Source organism: Rattus norvegicus, chromosome 3 (assembly GCF_021556685.1).
Source record: "Rattus norvegicus strain SHRSP/BbbUtx chromosome 3, alternate assembly SHRSP_T2T, whole genome shotgun sequence".
NCBI lineage: Eukaryota > Metazoa > Chordata > Mammalia > Rodentia > Muridae > Rattus > Rattus norvegicus.
In genome coordinates this window covers 58,769,999-58,788,707 of record NC_141536.1, presented here as the reverse complement: position 1 = coordinate 58,788,707, position 18,709 = coordinate 58,769,999, and the positions used below count along the sequence as shown (strand labels likewise).

The window sequence follows — 18,709 nt, the reverse complement described above, 5'->3', positions numbered from 1 at the left end:
GACCTGCAGATGAAAGGAAAACCTCGAGGCCATTCCCTCTATCCAATATAGGAAACCTGAGAAACGGACCTGAGAGATGAAGTGTGGTCTTGGAGATTAGAACCCACAGAAAGAGGAAAGGGAAGAAAAATGAAGAAGAGGAGGAGGAGGAGGAGGAGGAGGAGGAGGAGGAGGAGGAGGAGGAGGAGGAGGAGGAGGAGGAGGAGGAGGAGGAAAGAAAAAGGAAGAAAGGGAAGAAAGAAAGAAAGAAGGGAAGGAAGGAAGGAAGGAAGGAAGAAAGGAAGGAAGGAAGGAAGGGAGGGACCGGAGAAGGGTGTTTTTTTGGTTTGTGTTTGTTTTGTTGGTTAATTGGTTGGTTATCCCTCCCCCCCCCCCGCCGCCCACCACACATCTTGTGAAATAGTGAAGGTATTAAGATTTCCTTCCCTAGGTGACTGACGTCCAGGATGATGTGACTCTCTCATTTTCAGGGGTTTATCCTCCATAGACTGAGCCGCCTTTTGCATCTGTATTTCTCCATCTCTGCCTGTGCCCTCCCCCTCTATAATCGAAGGTGGCCTCTGTAGTTGGCAGTAAGATGTGAAACAAGTCAAGTTGGACCAGAGAAAACGAAAGTAATTCTCAACTTGAAGGCCCTGTGTTTCCCCTAAGGGAGTCCTCCTAGCACGAGCGTTTCCTTGTTGTGTGAGCTTTTAGAAAGCTGTTCAACTAAGTTGCACATCAGAAGGTTAGCTCGCGCTAGATTGTAGCAGTAGCTACAAGGAGCACCTCTTTCTCTGCGGCGGTTTCCCTGTGTGGCAAAGAGGACTGAATGAGGAAAAAAAGTTCCTGATTCCTAAAACTTCTGTCTAGCTGCTAGGAGATATATATACGGTAGTTTTTTTCAGTTGTCAATTACTGCATGCGACATGGGTCGTTCGAAATGTTTTCTTGTTGATTGTCGACTATGGATATAGCTTTCTCTAATTTCACAACCTTCTTAGCGAAGATATTTATAATGGACCCTCTATAGGCCCTAAATGTTCCAGTGAGTTTTCCTCTACCCAGGCACCCACGTTCACATCCATGAATAAATAAATAAAATTGTTAAATAACTTGAAAATATTGAAAGAAAGAAAATTTATTGATTTTAATGAGCTGGCCTGGTTTAAAAAAAAACGATTATTTTAGACACCACAGATGATATCCTCATTTTAAATATCACTATTTGTGTTAGAAGGAGGTGGACAGAAATGGAGAACAGAACATGGAGGTTTCAGAGACCAGAACTGGTATTGTTTCCTTCATCTACAGATGTCGAGGAGAACAAAATTTTATAATAAATAAAAACAGTTTCTAGAGGCAGCCCAAGCTTGAAAAACACAAATGTATGAAAACTCGGTGGAGACAAGAGAGTTCTTTTTATTTATATCTCCCTAGGAGTAAACTGTGATTTTTAAATGCTCGAAGCACTGCTCACACACATTGCATCTACAAAAATAATCTTTCAGTCGCATAAATATGCAACCTTTTTGAAAGTAGTTCATCATCATTTTCAGAAGCATATTTTCCCCCCTTAGTCCTTAGAACTCCATTTTAAAAAAACGTGTTAGATATTTCAAAGCTCTGAGAGGCCCGTGCGTTCAGATAATTACCTTCTTCAGTAGGTTCTGGACAGAAGTTCCCACCCATGGCCACATTGGCTTAGTCTCTCTCCAAGAATTGAGGAAATGGTCTCAGTTCCATTCCCACAGACCCAAGGAAAGAGATGAATTTATACCATCCAGAGTCACTCTGCCAAGTGGTAAGTATTTTACTAGCTGCATCTAGAGTTGGAGAAACGAAGGTATTCATGAAGAATACTGTTTTCAGATTAAAAGATTACAGCTACAGGGCATGTTAAAACCACATGAAACAGCAGGGAGACTGCCAGAGATATGGAAGATTGTCTTCATTTTAATATTAATAAGGTAGCTGCTTTTAAAGCCATCACGTGCCTTCAACCTCTAAGTTTCAGACTCTCCCAGAGATCCTAAATCATTGACTGCCTAAGAGCTGTTTCCACTTGCCTTGGGGAAACTTCTGAGAGCTAATGATTCAATTACACAATCACAGGGTATGAATGGCTGAAAATGATTCTGGCCTAATGGATTATAACCATAATCAGTGCTGGAAACACATATAAAATCCTGTTAAAAAATAAACCCCTAAATCCAAGGACACTTCTGAAATTCATTTTGGGGGATTATTGAAAAATACTTCAAGTTTTTTTTTTATACTGGCCTGGAGGGAGAAACAATGTTTCAAAATTATAAAAACAAGCCTAGACAAGAACAAAACCAATAATAAGCAAGTAAGAAACAGAATTACAAAGTCAGATTGGGCACCAAAAAGTTTTAGAGTCAGAGAAAGGTCAAAAGAAAAAGAGAGAGAAGGGGAAAAAGAAAAAAAGAAAAAAATTCACAATGCTTGCCATTCTAGGCAGGGAAGGGGATGAAATTAAATACATTTTCAAGTCTTTTTAAAGGTATTTTTGGAGACAACTGAAAGCATTTAAACTGTCTGTGGCCAACCTGGCCCACATCAGGAGACAGTATCTTTGAGCTTGGAGACGATTTTCTTGTCCTTCACTCTTCGATTCTGAAACCAAATGGTGACTTGTCTCTCGGATAGGTTGGTGGCAGCTGAGATCCGCCGCCGCTTGTCCTTGTTAATAAACTTGTTAATGGCATACTCGTTCTCCAGTTCTTTGAGCTGCAGTTTGGTATAAGGTACCCTTTTCTTCCTTCCCCGACGGTAGACGCACATGTCCGGCTGGTTTAAAGCCACATCCCCTGCCACAAATAACAGCATGGGAAACATTAGACTGGAGGTTGGAACACCTAAGCTCTGAGTTGTTATGTGAATGTGTTTGTGTATTTCTTAGTACTGGGGAGGGGAGGGAATAAAAAAAAGAGATTGTTTATACTTTATTATTATTTACACAGACATATTATTTACAGAGTATTAAAGAAAGACTATTTGCACTTCGAGACAAAGGCTAATTTGATGGATCAGCATGGTTTTTCAAACCGGCATTTTAACAAGCCTGTGATTTTATGGTCTGGTTATTGGGGGAAGCTCATAAGGACAGTTTCTGCAATTGCCAGTTGCATACATTCAAACACACACACACACACACACACACACACACACACACACACACACTCTTCAGATTTTTTTTTTATTTAAGCTTTAATTTCTTTTACCGTGTTTGAGAATTTATGGGCTCTAAGAAGCTTCAATCGTCATTGGAACCCCACTTGAAAAATGGAGACCCAACTCTGACACCTTTCAGAAACTTCTTTAGTCAGGAGAGTGAGGAAGGGAGGGGCGGGGGGGGGAAGGAAGAGGGGAAAAGAGGGAGGGAGGAAGGGGGGGAGCAAAGGTAACTAAAGCTCTTGAACTTTAGTGGATAAAAAACACCTGTGCTTCACGGGAAGGAAAACTTAGAAGAGGCGGTTTTAATTGGGAAAGTTAGAGATTACAGAAACGAAACAAAATTTTCTAGTGGATTATACCTGGCTAGGCCTAGAATATAAGTAACCACTCCCAAATAGGGGCTTTTCTCCTCCCACCCCCGTCCCGCGTGTTCTTCCCCTTTCTACGTTGCTCTTACCTGGAAAGGATGATTTCCAAAAATGGGACCCCTGCGGCTGGTCCTTGGCACAATACACCTGGCTGTTCCACCCGTTGGCTAGCGTCCAGGACTGGTAGCCCTCCATGGAAATGTACGCCTCGTGCCGAGGTTCCCCGGATCCAAAAGTGGACACCATGTCGATATACCCAGGCACGTGCTGATAGGGACTCGTGTAGCCCTGGTAGAAGGACACTTCCTTGGCTCGCGCGGGCACCTCGTTGGTCGGTACGCTGCTGCTCGCCAGGCCCGACACGTCCATGTACTTCTCCACTGGGAAACCTCCGAGAGAGGCGTGCGGGGACGACTTGAGAGCGTTCTGCTGTAAGCCCACGCCGTGCGACATGCGGCAGCTGTAGTAGCCGTTGCCGAAATGGTAGCCATAGCCCAACGCGGGAGCGCCCGGCGGTGCTGCTGCGGTCGCCGCGGCCGCTGGCGCGGGACACTCTTTGGCCACTGGAGCCTCGGGGCGAGTGGCGATCACAGCCGAGGATGACGACGACGACGACGAGCCTGTGCGCTCAGAGGTCCCTGGGTACGCGAAGCTGGAGGCTGCCGCCGCCGCCGCCGCCGCCGCTGCCGCTGCGGCCGCCGCGCGTCCGGAATGTGTCCCCGCGAACACCGGCGCCGACAGGAAGCCGCGACACTGGCCAGGCGCCGCCACAGAGGAGGAGGAGGAGGCCGGTGCCGCCCCAGCGGCCCCGCCGTCCGCCCGCAGCCCATCCATGTCCCAAGTCCCCGAGCGGCTCATGGCCCGGCCTGGCCCGGCCCGGGCCCCGGCCTCGGCCCCGCGCAGGACACCATGGCGCGCCGCGCCTCCTCCCTCCTCGCTGTGCTCCGCGCCGCGCTCGCTCCCGCCCTCTCCCTCCCGTCCTCTCTCCCTCTGCGAGCCTCCCGCCTCCTGCCCGCCCGCCCGCCCTCCAACAGGTTAGCTCATCGCGGGACGTTTATAAAAACGAAGTTCAGGTTGGGAGGGGGCCTGGGACGGTCAGGGGGCCGCCTCCCGCCCCGAGGGCGCCGGTCGGGGACCGTGCCATTGGCTGCGCTGGGACACGTGGGGGTGGGGGCGCGGGAGAGCCTGGCTCCCAGCCCAGCTCCGGCTGGACCCACCCACCCGGTCCCCACCCCTCCTCAGCCCTTTGAGAGGCCCACCTCCCATTCCCGCCCTCCCCCAGACCCAGGAGTTTGCTTTGCAGCCACCCCCTCGAGTTGATTGCGCGACGGCCCATCTTGGGCCTGTCTGCGAGGCGGGCGCCGAGGCCTGCGCTTCATCTCCGCAACCGCTGCTTTTTGCCACTGCTCTTTGGCTTCTCGAGCTGCACACCAAAGTGTGGATGAAGGACAGAGAGGAGCAGAATGATGTGAAAACAGAGCAATTCTATTTTAATAAACCTGTTGCTTAATCTTTTCTTAGTCTACCTCGTCACCCCCAATTTGAGACAGCTCATTTTTTCTACGTTGAAAATACCTAACGGGTAAAAGTATTCCACATATCAGTCGGAGTAGAACTTTCCTATACAGCATCATCGGCCCACAAAAATACTCACGAAACAGTCGTGGGGCAGCATCAGAGACTTACAATTTATCTCGGAACCACAAGCCTGACAATCGGCCGCAGCTAGGAAGTCCACAGATGCTAGGTTTGCGTCTCTACCACTGGCCAACCGGTAGTCGCTTCGCCTGGCTGGCCTTCTTTGCTTCAGCGTGGCCTCCTCCCGGCCAGCCCAAAAGACTCCGTACCAGCGCAGGAGGAGAAAGCCACTCAATAGAGTGCCACGAATCTTCTGCGCCTCGCCTACAGCCTACCGGCCTCTAGCATTTTGCAGCCACCACCCACCCCCGCCCGTTACTCACACCAATTAATTGAAAACTTCACTTTCCCAGGGACCTTTGTTTCGCTTCCTTTTTCAGGCTGCCAACTGCAGAGAATTGAGTGTGCCAAGTTAAAAGGATGTTGGTTTCTTCCCCCCCCCCCCAACACACACACTAAGTAAAGTCGGGGCTGGTGACAGGCGCAGTCTGAGCACCTAGGCTGGACTTCATAGCGACTAATGAGTACTGGAGGAGCTAATCCCAGATAGAGAGGTAGATAGGGCAGCTCTAATCTCCCTGTATTTCCACATCCTTACACAGAGTCTTAACAATCTATGGGTCGTCCTTGTGAGCCCTGAGTTGAGTCGGTCTCCTGGGAGCTATATCAGACTTGGTGAATCAAGAGTGCTGGGTGGGTGAGGGCCTCAAAGCGAGCCAGTGTGGTGCTGTACTATCAACCTTTGGACCAGTTTATCTCTTAAGAAATTCACTCCCCTGAACGTGTGATACTGAGGCCAACTTGTCACTCAGCCCCACTGCCCTCTGAAAATAGGCTCAGCGAAAGAAGAAGAAAAGAAGAAACAGAGTGAACAAGGTCCTTCTGGGCCTGGTCTGGTCTGGCATCCCAGGGTGGGCTGATGGCTTGGGGGTGTTGACACAAAAAACACAGTAACCATTAAAGGCTCAAATAAAGGCGGGGTGCGGGGAGGTTATGAGAAGTACTGAACCCGGAATGTAAGAGAATGTGTGACTTTAAAAAAATCCTAGACATGCTCATGGTCAAATGCAAACCTGGACGGTCTCTCCAGGGCTTTGCAGTTGTGATGGATAGTAGTTTGTTGATCGCAATAATTTTGATTACTCAAGAGAGGACAAACGTTAGCCTGGAAGCTGGATTGCATTTAAAGGACCAGGTAGCAGCGTTTCTGAGCTTTTGAAAAAGATTAACAATTAGATGTTTTATTTTCCCCTTGTTTCCTTGTTACAGAGAGAGAGAGAGAGAGAGAGAGAGAGAGAGAGAGAGAGAGAGAGAGAGAGAGAGAACATGGGAATTATTGATACTGTCCCCACTCCCACCCCATGGCTTCAAACATTTATTGAAACGTTTTTTTTAAACAAAAATAAACATAAATAACCAGAATCAACACACCATGTCTCCTAAAACTTAATAATTTAGTAGTTTTGTGTTCTTTGGGCTTCAGTACCATTTAAAAAAAAACTGACGAATACATTGAATAAGCATTTTATATTTTAATCGAAGAGAATATAAAGTTAAAACAAGAAAAGAATCTGCCACATTCTGAGACTCCAGTTCACACATCAACCTTGGCTTAATTTATCATGCAAGAAAATAAGTTGTATTTGACTGGGAGGAACGTTGGAGTTCATGCTTAGGCTGAAACCTCTCGATATGGCTTTCTTCCCTATAATGCTCGGTGGTGCCCTTGTAGAACTTAGGGTTTCTCTGCCAATTTCAAAGGTTATTCAGAAACAAAGGGAGCTTTTAAATAATCAAATTCACCGGCTTTTCTGTGACTTCAACAAAGTTAAGTCTAGGTAGGCAGAAATAGGCTACACTAGAAAAGGCTCTCTGAGAGGGTCCACAGGTAGCATTCCAAAGGATCCCAGGGAAGTTATTGCTATTGCTCCATGACACTGAGGCTGACTAGGAGGCAACATTAGGAATGCTCTGTGTATGAGCTAATGGGGTTCACAGTTTACAAGATGGGTAGGCGGGTACGGAGAGGATTCTGATGTTAAATAAGAAGAAAGGTTTTCATTTAGCTTTCTATCTTGTGTCCAAATTGTATTCAAGCTAAAATTTAAACTGTAGTCCGTGTTTTTTTTCCCTTCATTTTTTTGAGACATAGACCCACTCTGTAGCCAAGGCCCGCCTCAAACTTTCAAACGGGGTAGGATTACAGGCATGAGCCACCATGGCAGGCTTCTAACTATTTTCTTCAGATGTCCAAGAACATAGGGTGGGCCCCACGTTTGTGTGGGGACACACACACATATCATAGTGAAATCTTAACAAAGGGATAAGCAAAAGAGTTTAGCCATGACAACCATCTCCAAATACTTACCTATTGTTCTGTGGGGGAAAATTGCTACATTTCCTGATGAAGAGGCCATGGTGTCCTTTGCTGCCCCAAGTCCTTCTCCATTTCTTTCCAGTTGCTCCTCTTTCTTTCTTTTCTCAAGGGCTCCTTTGAGTCTTGAACCTGTGCTGGAGACATAGCCTCTGTTCTTTTGTGTAGATCTTACAAATTGTACATCTGTTTGGGGATGGAAAACGAATGGATACAAACTAGGATTTAGACTACTGAAGTGTCCTGTTTACCAAGACAGCAATAGGTTCTATTAACTACACAATTGCTGGCTATTACAACCAGGAGGGCAGGATCCCGTCAGAAAGGAGTTGTGGGAGATTCCTCTGAAAGTATTTACCTTGATGATCACATCCAGGAAATACGGGATGCCCTTTTCTTTAACTTTTGAGAAACCAAAGTTTGAGTAGAAAGTTTCAATTCAGAAGCAGAGTCTTAAGTTGAGAAGAACTGGCTGGTTACTGTTCTTTACCACGTCTGTCTGCAAGCTCTGGAGCTAATTTTCCCTCTCCAGCTAATAATCAACTTCACTCAGGCTGGGAAAGAAACAAAAGAGTGGATGAAGTATGAAGCAAAACCTAACAGAATCACAACATTTTGTGTAGAAGGTAGGTTCTAGCAACAGCCAGAAGATGTCCTGTGTTCGGGGCATTTTCTAAATCTGAAAGGTGGAATCCTTTTAGGTTTGGCAACAAAATGAGCTTCTATTTAATGAAAATCTCGGGCAACAACAAGACCCCCCCAAATACCACGTGATTAAAATTTTGCCTCCCACTGGACAACAGGCCTCTATCTGAGATGAAGAGACCGCTTCTAGCTATGGACTGTAGGAAAGAGGTAGAATCTTCTCTTCCAGGAAATGCCAGAAGGCAGGGCCAGAGCTTGAGGACTGAATAACTTCCTCCTTTCTTCCTAAATAGAAGCAAAGATTGTAATTTGCTGTTTGTCTGACGTTTTGAAACTGAGTTTCTAGCGACAACTTTTCTAACTTGCTAAATGCTTACTCTGTGAGTCAAAACTTATTACCCTTTCAATAATTCACATTCTCCATGGACAATCCACACTATGAATATCAGCAAAGCAAAGTGGGTGAAGGGTAGGAAACTCTAAATGTGTGGGAGGAGTTGAGAGTCTGGCAAAGGATACCATGCCAGTGGTGGGGCTCGGATCTCTGGAAGGCGCCCCGCAATACCCCGTGTCTGGCGCTAGATGTCCCTGCAAGTTCTTGGGTCTGATCTGAGGGCACATAAACTCCTGGCAGTTGGCAAATCTGAGTAGCCTCGGGGTCCAGGAAGAAAGTAACCACTAATTCCCTCACTTACGACCATTCTAGCCTGGAGTTGAAGGCGGAGGGAAGAAGGAAAACTAAAATAAGTGGACCGACCCAGGTGAGGCAGAAAGCTAAAGGCTTGCCTGAGGAGAAATGGGAGCATAGCAAAGGTGAGGTTACTCCAAACCTCACCCTCTCCTAAAAATCGAAACCTGGTCCTGAAGACCGCACTTACCCTAAAGAAAACACGCCCTGCCCCGCATCTCAGACTCTGCAGGTGTTTACTGCCCTTTCACACCATCTGCATCCCCAGTTTTCCAGCGATCTTGAAATTCACTTCGGGTTGAGAAAGGGTGGGGTCTTTCTGACTGGCATCTTGCACCGGAAAGCCTAGAGCTGGCTGAGACCACGGCACCGCGTGGCCCTGTTGCAGCTCCGGCTTTACTTTTGACCCATTCCCCTGAAAATCTAGGACACGGGTCAAATGTTCACCACTTTACCTAGAGAACCCACTGCTTACAAGATACAAAATACTTAGTTTGGCGGTCTAATTCCATCCCAGAGGAAAGGAAGAAAGAAAAAGAAAGAAAGAAAAGAAGAAAAAGAAAAGGAGAAGAAAAGAAAAAAGGCCTTGCTTTGTTTATGCCATTTTTTGGGGGGTAGGAAAACTGTGCTTTTTGGATAATACGAGAACGTTTTTCCTGAATGTCACCTCACTCCCCAATCTTAAAAATTTGGCATGCCCTTTGACATAGGTGGAAGATGCCCTCTGAAGGCATGGGTGCATGGGTTAGATTTTTGTCTAATTGAGTGGCCCTGCTCTTTGGTGGTGGTACTTTGTAGACATCAGAGGCTGAAAACTGAAAGTTTTTAGTCTCCGCCTCTCCATTCTGGAAAGGGTACGAAGTTACTGTATTTTTTTTTTTTTTTTACAAATATAACCGTATTGCTTTCTTTCTCCCTGCCCTCTCCACTGGTGTAATATTTTCGAGGTAGGCCTGACTTTAAATAAGACAGGCAACATGAAGGGAGAAAAAAAGGTTGTGCAAAACTCTCAAACCCCCCCCCATGACTTATGTATAATTGGAGATGAGTATCAATCATGAACAATTGCCAAAGCTCTCCGTGTAAGAGTTTCCTCCCTGCTGGGGCTGGGGATTTAGCTCAGTGGTAGAGCGCTTACCTAGGAAGCGCAAGGCCCTGGGTTCAGTCCCCAGCTCCGGAAAAAAAAAAAAAAAAGAACCAAAAAAAAAAAATAAAGAGATATTTACTTTAAAAAAAAAAGAGTTTCCTCCCTGCTAAAAAGGGGGAACCAATTACCCAGGGGTTCTCTGGTCTTCAGAAACCATAATCCATGTAAAAAGCCACTGATAATTGCATAGTGAGTTATAGAAATCAGTCAATATTCTTTCTAGTAATAGGTATGGAATCTAAAGGAACATTAACTATTAAAATGGAATGTCACTGTGAGTTGCTACCATCTGCTAAGTGCAGTGAAAGGTTATGGATGTCTTACACTGTGATGGTTTGCCTGACATGATCACAAGTGTATGTGCTGCAATAAACATTCTAGAATTGTAATATTAATATTACTTAAAAGGTGTCAGCTAGTTTCAAAACCACTAGTGTCGCGGAGAAAAATTTTTTTCTTCATTTTCAATAGAGTGAAGTCGTACTTGGCCAGCTTTTGAAACCAGAGGCGGTAGGTCCTAGAAGAAGGTAAGAAAGCTTCTTAGGCCTCTGAGGCTTCTGCGACAGAAAAGCAGCTCACAGCCGCTGAAACCGCGAGGAAAACAGATGGGGGCGCCAAATGACAGCAATAAAGGCATCGGCGGATTTCCGCCCAGGCTGAGAGACCACTTGCTTCCAGGGTCTTGGCCCCCCATGGAGCCTAGCCTAGACCAAAGAGTCTCTTAGAGTCCCTTGGGTAGGGAAGAATTAGATAGCAGGATCCTCCCAGAGATACTGGGGCATCGACTGCCTGGACCGGTAGAGCTAGTCGTCCTGGCTGAGAAGCAGTTGGGGGCGCCCGCAGAGCTGGGCTCTTATTCCTGTGAATAGCGAAGAGAGGTAGCCAAAAAACCTGCTTGAGGAGAATGCAAGTGCCAGGAGCTGAATGACCACTAGGGTAGAATAGCCAATGGGACAGGGGCAAAGGTGGACGCTGGGTCAAGTTCTCAAATGGAGGTCATCGCCCACCAGACAATTCTCCTGAGTCTGCGAGCCTACACAGCTTTCCAATTACGACTTTAAAGAGGTGGGATTGATTTTTTCCCAGCAAAGCTTGCCTGTAGAAATAAGTTGGCGCCAAGGGGAAGAGGAGAAAAACTTTTTGGCATTGACTATATATGTGTACACACGTATATAAATATACTTCACACCTCAACTCCCCTTACATTCCTGACGCGCCCCCAACGGGTTCAAGGTTAAAAAGAAAGCGCCAACAGACAGATGGGCAATTAGATCAGGGGTTTGCCCCCTAACACACCCCAATATGCTGGGTGTGTCTCAAAGCGGGAAGGGGGGGGGAGGGTTAGGGTCTGAGTTAGTGTTGTGACCGGGATGCAAAACCCGAGACCAGCGTCCAGATATCCAGGCTCTCCAGGCTGCTTTGGAAAGAGCACTGTGCCCTGCCCCTGTCCTTCGTGGACCTCGCCAGTGCGGGCGAAGCTCTACCTCTGGGGCAGCAGGCGGGCGAACTGGCACGACGCATCTGAGTCGGACAGGGTGGGGCGCAAGCGCGGGAGGAGATGAGCGCATTTGAGTGAAGATTGATCTTCCTTAAAATGGTTGCCACCGGCGTCATTATGACTATCAAAGTTATCGCCAAGAGGCTCAGCCTCCAACCTCAGGCGGGAAGGAGAAGAGACAAGGCTGGTCGGAGACTCTCTGTGTCCCCAGTCAGCACCAGGAACACCGGGGGCCACAGGTAAGGGGCTAGGGTGGAGGAGGAGGGGACGGAAAGGTGGAAGAAGAACAAAGTGGGAAAGGAAGGGGGGCAGCCGGAGATTCCATTCTCTCCACTTTGACCCCGAAACTTCACCATGAATTCCTCTATTTGAGAAGGGTGGGAGAAAGCCGGCAATTAAAAAAAAAAAAAATGGATTCGGCGCGGGGCCCCTATGGCATGGTAAATCATGACTGTGTTTAAAGTTAGCTGTCGAATTCTACTATCAAACCCTCCAGTCTAGTTTATTTCCCCTAAGGGAAAATACGAGGGTGAGAAGCTTATTCATCGGCCAGGTTATAAAACTAAAAATCTAGGGTCTTCGAGTTCAGAAGTCAGCCTGCAAACAGTGGTAGAAAATCAGAGAAGATGTAATGATTTCCGTTTGGAGGTACGGGCCCTATGTACCTCCTCAGCCACGTAGCAAGAAAGCATTTTCAAAAGTCTACAAGATATCTTCTGTCTCTGCCTGTGTCTGCTTCTGTCTGTCTCTCTGTTTCTTTCTCTGTTGGAGGGGGGGGGGGAATCCAGACTGAGAGGAAGAAGTAAGGAGAGAATGAACTCAGGATCCTATTTGTTAAATAAAATACTTATTATTAATATTTGGTTCTTTAACACAGAAAGATAAGTAATCCTGACAGGAGTGGGCACAAGGTCTTCTTACGCAACTCTTCCTGTATCCTCCCCCTTACCCGCCCCCTTACGCCCCCAGCTTGTAAATGTTAAAACAAAACAAAACAAAACAAAAACTTCTCAAGAATCTAACCAGGAAAATCAAAGCATTATCTATTATTTAACACGTATCTGTGTTCGTGGAAAAATGAGGAAGGCGCTGCATGATTAGGACCTAAGGGGCAACCCAGCAAACTGAGAGCGTAATGATGCCCCTAAATGAAGGGGGAAATGTGCCGCGGCGTGCTCTATTAATCAGACTGTCAATTTCACCCCCGAGGCCAAACCCCCGGGCGAGCAGAACTGGCTGGGAGCGGGCAAAGGACCGGAGCCTTCTTCCTCACTTCTCCTGTCTTCTCGTCTCCTACCTGGATCTATTTGTCTGCTCTGAAGTCGCCTTCATTACCCACTGACAGGATCGTGTATTTATTTGCTTATAAACCTGTTACAATAAATGATTATTCGAACGGCGTCATTCGTACCTTAATGACGAGCGGGCGCTACTTTTTGATGAATGACATCTCCGACTCGGAAGGATGTATGGGTCATTTTGACCAGTCATTCCCTCGCTCTGGCATCCCACAATTTTTCCGCCTCCCTCCAAAAGAGATAATAATATTTAGAGCCGCTTGCTGGGGCTGAATGAGAATCAGCCCTAGGCGCAGCCCATCATTAAGACGGGACAGCCAGGCCATTGTGACATTTTTTAGAAAGCTGAGATGATGGAAAGAATAAGGAAAGAGATGATTCTGATGGAGAGAGGGCTCCATAGCCCTACTGCTGGCAAGAGGTTCTCCAATTTGTCCGATTCGTCTGGCAGTGCTGTGCTCGAGGCCCTGGAAAATTCGCAGCACCCGGCTCGCCTCAGTCCGCGCCTGCCGTCCGCCCCGCTGCACGGTGCTCTGGGAGACCTCCCCGCCAAGGGCAAATTCGAAATAGACACTTTGTTCAACCTGCAGCACCCGAGCAGCGAAAGCACCGTCTCCTCCGAAATCGCCTCCGCCACCGAGAGCCGCAAGAAGCCTAGTCATTATTCAGAGGCGGCCGCTGAGGCCGACATGAGCAGCGACGTGGAGGTGGGCTGCTCCGCACTGCGCTCCCCCAGCGGCCTGGGCGCCGCGCAGCTCAAGGAAAACAATGCCAAAGGTAACCGGGTAACCCACAGACTCCAGCCCCATCCTCCGGGCTCTCTCGCGGGCCTCCCCAGCCCTTTCCACGCCTTAGCTGCTCCGACTCTTAACTACGTGCTGCACAGAGCTGGCAGGGGCAGGGGAGGGACGCATGCTAGGAACCGATCCCTCTGGCTCTGCTCTTTGAGCTTCCCAGCACAACCCGGGCCTATGGAGCCTAAGAAACCAGGCCCACGCGCCCAGGCTCCTGCCTGAGTCCGAGCAAATGTTTCGCTTGCGGATCTAAGAGCTGGGGCGAAGCGACATAGGGCTAGCCTGCGTGGCTTATTTGCTTTTGGGGAAGGGTACCCTGGACAGGAGCTCTGAATTCTGGTGCTTCTGGAGCCCCCAGGGCCGGGTGGAGGGGTCATTTCTCTGGATAAGTCTGAGGCAGACAGTCTGGCCTCACACCTCTGCTCAACCGCTTAAGTCAGCGGGCAGAAAAGAGTTTGAAAAGTGGACAGTCCCCTTTACTGACTCGGGTTAGAGCTGCAGATGCTTTGATAGTCTTAAAATATTTTAAACCCAAAAAGCTGTCAAAGAAAGGTTGGAGGCCATAAAAAGAAAGAGCTGCCCTGTGGTTTCTAGACTATGTCAAATCCACAGCTTCTTAAACTGCTTCTGAAGTACGCATTCTTCCCTAGCAAAATTCCCTACCGAGTGGAAATTTTCTAATTATTGGAAAAAATACAACCTTTTCAAATTCTGTTTCTATTATTTGGTTAGGAAGGGCTCCCCAAACTTCATTGATTTCATTAACAGTAGCAATTTGTAAGCCTGACAGATCCCATCAATTTTGACAGCGACTTTCTTTCCCAAAGCCTCTTTTGCCACCAGCTAGCAAAAGCCAACTCTGGGTGCTCGGCCACTACAACTACTCATGCGCTGTGGATTGTTTGCTTGCTAGGGTACGCGGAGAGCGGCTCCGTCGCGGGCACCACGACGTCGGCCACCGGATCCGGCCTTGGCAGTCTGCATGGAGGCGGCGGCGGCAATAGCGGGGGTGCGGCGTTGGGCGGCTCTGGCTCCGGTTCCGGCGCCGATCAGGTGCGGCGATACCGTACCGCATTCACCCGCGAACAGATCGCGCGCCTGGAGAAGGAGTTCTACAGGGAGAACTATGTGTCTCGGCCCCGCCGTTGCGAGCTGGCCGCTGCACTCAACCTGCCCGAAACCACCATCAAGGTATTGATTACGGCGCATGCCTGCTCAGACCTCCCTCGGGGCACCAGGGTTGATTTGGGTTTTTTCCCCTTTTTTCTCCCCTTCTGGGTGGTAAGAATTTGGTGTGGAAATCCACCGGGTTTTGTCACCGAAGGAGTAGGCTTATTTATTTCTTCTGTGCCGAATTGTAATCGGCTGACAGGCCTGGCTGATCTGAGAAGGAGCCTTGAATCCTGAGGCCCATGCTTCACACCTCTCACCTTGCCCACTTCCGCCCAATGGTTGTCCAGATGCCCCCTTACTTGTGCCCACGGTCCTACTTTGCCCTAAGCGGCAAGGCGGGCTGGTTTTTGTTTCTCTGGCAAAAACCCGAGGTGCAACTTTTCTTTCGTTCCTGATCTCGGAGATTTATTTTCCACATTAAGAGTTACTACCTGAAGAAAAGGTTACAGTATTTTTAAAAATCGATTTTATTGAGAACGTGGTTTCCTAAAGAGTTTTTTTTCCTCTTGTGCAATGTGAAAGAACGAAATTGGCCTTGTTTACATATATACATTTATGCATTTATGTTTATATTTCGGTTATTAATTTTTTAGTATGCACCCAGAAGAGATGGCTAGAAACTAGGTAGGTTTGGTGAACATTTCACGGAGCATTCGACTCTTCAGCAAAAGAGGACACCCCATGGGATAAGAGACTAGAATGGATGTCTTCCTCTAGTTAGATCGGGCTTTCTTTCATTTAGACTTGTGACGAATGATGTCTTTATTACATACTGTGCTAGAAGGTGGTAGAAAAGTTCCTTTTCCAGGTTCTGGGCACACGGCTTTTTGTCACTCATTTAAAGCAAATGATTCCAACAAAATCATCCTTTCAATACCCTAATCGGACCCATACCCCTAGGGAACAGTCCTTGCAGCTCGGAGGGCTCAAGACCTGGAGCTGCTTCCTCTCAGAAAAACTGCTAGACAGCCTCTCTTCAAAGGCTGCCCAGAATCCCCGTGCAAATCCTAGGATTGACAGACCGGTGTTCAGTAAGGCTGGGCGCCGGTGGGTGGTTAGACGGAGGCAGATAAAAGGTTGGTTTGGGGGAAAGAAAAAAGCATCAAGTGTAAAGCCAGAATCTGAAGAGTCCTACTAAACTCAGGAGGGGAGACTCTTGGTTGAGGAGGGTGTGCCCCAGACGGCCGCAAGTTAATGTGCACCCTGTCCCGTAGAGGAGACCAGAGGGATTAAACCCGGCCAGGCCACTCTGGGACCCAGGACGGGTTGGAGACCCTGGACAGGGGCTGGGACTAGCCAGCGCTCCCTAACCTGGGCGGTGGTGCGGCTGTCCCCGCAGGTGTGGTTCCAGAACCGGCGCATGAAGGACAAGCGGCAGCGCCTGGCCATGTCGTGGCCTCATCCAGCGGATCCCAGCTTCTACACCTACATGATGACGCACGCGGCGGCCACCGGAAGCCTACCCTACCCTTTCCACTCGCACGTGCCGCTGCACTACTACCCGCACGTGGGCGTCACGGCGGCTGCAGCAGCGGCCGCAGCCTCGGGAGCGGCGGCGGCGGCGTCTTCGCCCTTCGCCACATCCATCCGTCCTCTGGACACCTTCCGTGCGCTCTCACATCCCTACTCGCGGCCGGAATTGCTCTGCAGCTTCCGCCACCCCGGGCTCTACCAGGCACCGGCCACCGCCGCGGGCCTCAACAGCGCGGCGTCGGCTGCTGCAGCGGCGGCGGCGGCAGCCGCGGCGGCCTCCTCGGCGGCGGCGGCCGGGGCGCCCCCCAGCGGTGGCTCGGCGCCCTGTTCGTGCCTCAGTTGTCACAGCAGCCAGTCTGCAGCCGCGGCCGCCGCCGCCGCCGCCGCAGCGCTGGGCTCCCGGGGCGGCGGTGGCAGCGGCGGCGGTGGCGGCGGGGGAGCCGGGACGGCAGGTGGCTCGGACTTCGGCTGCAGCGCCGCGGCGCCGCGCTCCGAAAGCGGCTTCTTGCCCTATTCGGCCGCGGTGCTCAGCAAGACCGCGGTCAGCCCGCCGGACCAGAGGGACGAAGCGCCGCTCACCAGATAACTACACCGCCACCAGGGGCCGCGCCAGCCTCTAGGCGTGCGCCCCCTCGGGGCCCCGCTGCCCTCGGCTACTGCTGCCGCTAGGGGGCGCCCCGGGGCACGGGAGGGCGAAAGAAAACTGCCCGAGTTGGGGACTGGGGGAGGGGCCGGCGTGAAGTCCTGGCGGGGGTCCCCCAAATGATCTCTATTTTTGTATTTCCAACCTAGCTTCTTCCCTCTCCACCCCAAACCCTACGCCTTCTAAATGTGGTTCCCGCTTTGCAGGCCCCGCTTTCCACCTGTCTGGAGCCCCATGTCTCCAGAAGACAACTCCCCACGGGCCAGTGAGACTGATCCTGTCGCGGCTGATCAGTCTCCGGTCGGAGTTACCCTGGAGGTGGCTAGAAGCAAAGAGGGTGCCGTGACACGAGAGAACTGTGGGCGCTAGTACTTAGGCGAGGGAACATCCCCACCTCCACCATCCCCAGATTCCAGCTGCTGCTCTTTTTGTCTTTGAACGACGGGGAGAAGGAAAAGGCCGATTTTCTGAGTCTCAGCTTGCTAGGTAGGGGCCTTTGTCCAAGGGGAGCAGGAGGATGGAACTGTGAAAAGGCACAAGGCAGACAGGGAATGCGTGGTAGACGTCTTTGACAGCGCGCAGGGCTGGTGCGGTCTGTTCGGAAAGGACAAAGCCGAGGGAGGCGATCGCGCCTCCTTTTCTCTGGTTCACTACAGTCAATTCTCTTTTAGTCTTTGGTTTCAGTGCTTAGGAAATGGAAGGGTTTGTTTGTTTGTTTGTTTGTTTTTTTTTTTTGTGTGTGTGTGTGTGTTTTCCTCCTTGCATATTTTGGGTAAAACGTAATGGGTATAGAGGTTGCCATAGCCAGGACTGAAGGAAAGGGAAACAGAGAGGAGGTGAGGGCCAGTTTGTTGGAGAGGCAATTTCATCTCAGTTTTCCAACCGTCGAGTTCCACTCGATCTGGGAAATACTTGAATGTCTAGATATATGATATCATCCTAAAAATTTCCTTAGACACTTTTATGAGTTGGAACTCTGTATTCCTCTGGATCCTTCTTTTCTTGTTTTCCTCGGGTACAATGGTTCTTGGTGTATTTCTCACGCATGTCTGTTGCCTTCTTCTCTGCAAAGCCACCGCTGGGTTGCTGAGACCTGCTCTGCCAACCCTGGCTACAGGGGGGGTTCCTTGAACTTGAAGAAAGGTACATCAAAACCCACCAGTGTTAACTGCCACGTCAATTTTGATGCTAATAATGTGCAGATTATGACGAAAATTGCCAATCATGCTCTCTGATGGACCTCCTTTGAATGTGGAATTGGAGAAAAGTTCCCCGCACGGAGACCTGCTGTCAAGTACTAACAACCCGCTAAGGGAAGTCATTAGGGGAGACGGATAAGAGACTCGGTACATAAAACATTGTTCTTGGTGCATAGAATGTATGTTATTTAATGTTATCTCTGTTACCTGAAGTGATTTCGCAGAAAAAAGCCACGTTCTTATCATCTCAATGGCCAATTTTCATTTTGGTAACTTGGACGCCCTGGGTAGACTTTTCTCTGTTAAGTTGATATTCCACCAATGTGAACAGCCTCATTAAATCAAGCCCAGATATTTCCATAATGCTCCCCGCAGAGCCACTTCGCTTCTCACATAATGAGATTTTCTGAAGAGTTGAAACCCTAAAATAACTTGCATGCTTAGGCCCAGCAAAGTGGGTATATGTGTGTATGCAACCTGCGTGTGTATGTGTATATATATGTATATGTATGTATATGCATATATATATTCGTGCTCTTAAGTACATATATAAGAGATACACACATCCATATATACACATTGGCACATTTT

General features: G+C 48.9%; 2 protein-coding genes across 2 annotated transcripts in view; one reads left to right on the top strand and one right to left on the bottom strand.

The window, feature by feature from the left end:
* Positions 1–1,100: 1,100 nt before the first annotated feature.
* On the bottom strand, positions 1,101–4,405 carry Hoxd13 (homeo box D13). The gene is given in 2 exon segments (NM_001105886.1): positions 1,101–2,813; positions 3,638–4,405. Coding segments are annotated over 2 exon segments (996 nt in total). The 5' UTR covers positions 4,383–4,405; the 3' UTR covers positions 1,101–2,562.
* An 8,685-nt stretch (positions 4,406–13,090) lies between these two features.
* Evx2 (even-skipped homeobox 2) overlaps positions 13,091–18,709 on the top strand; it is a 6,344-nt gene continuing 725 nt past the window's right edge. Inside the window, exons 1-3 of the mRNA XM_087655326.1 lie at positions 13,091–13,613; positions 14,544–14,821; positions 16,143–18,709. The exon at positions 16,143–18,709 is cut by the window's right edge and continues 725 nt beyond it. Coding sequence (XP_087511452.1) covers positions 13,187–13,613; positions 14,544–14,821; positions 16,143–16,862 — 1,425 coding nt within the window. The 5' untranslated portion in view covers positions 13,091–13,186 and the 3' untranslated portion in view covers positions 16,863–18,709. The remainder of the gene's footprint in view (positions 13,614–14,543; positions 14,822–16,142) is intronic.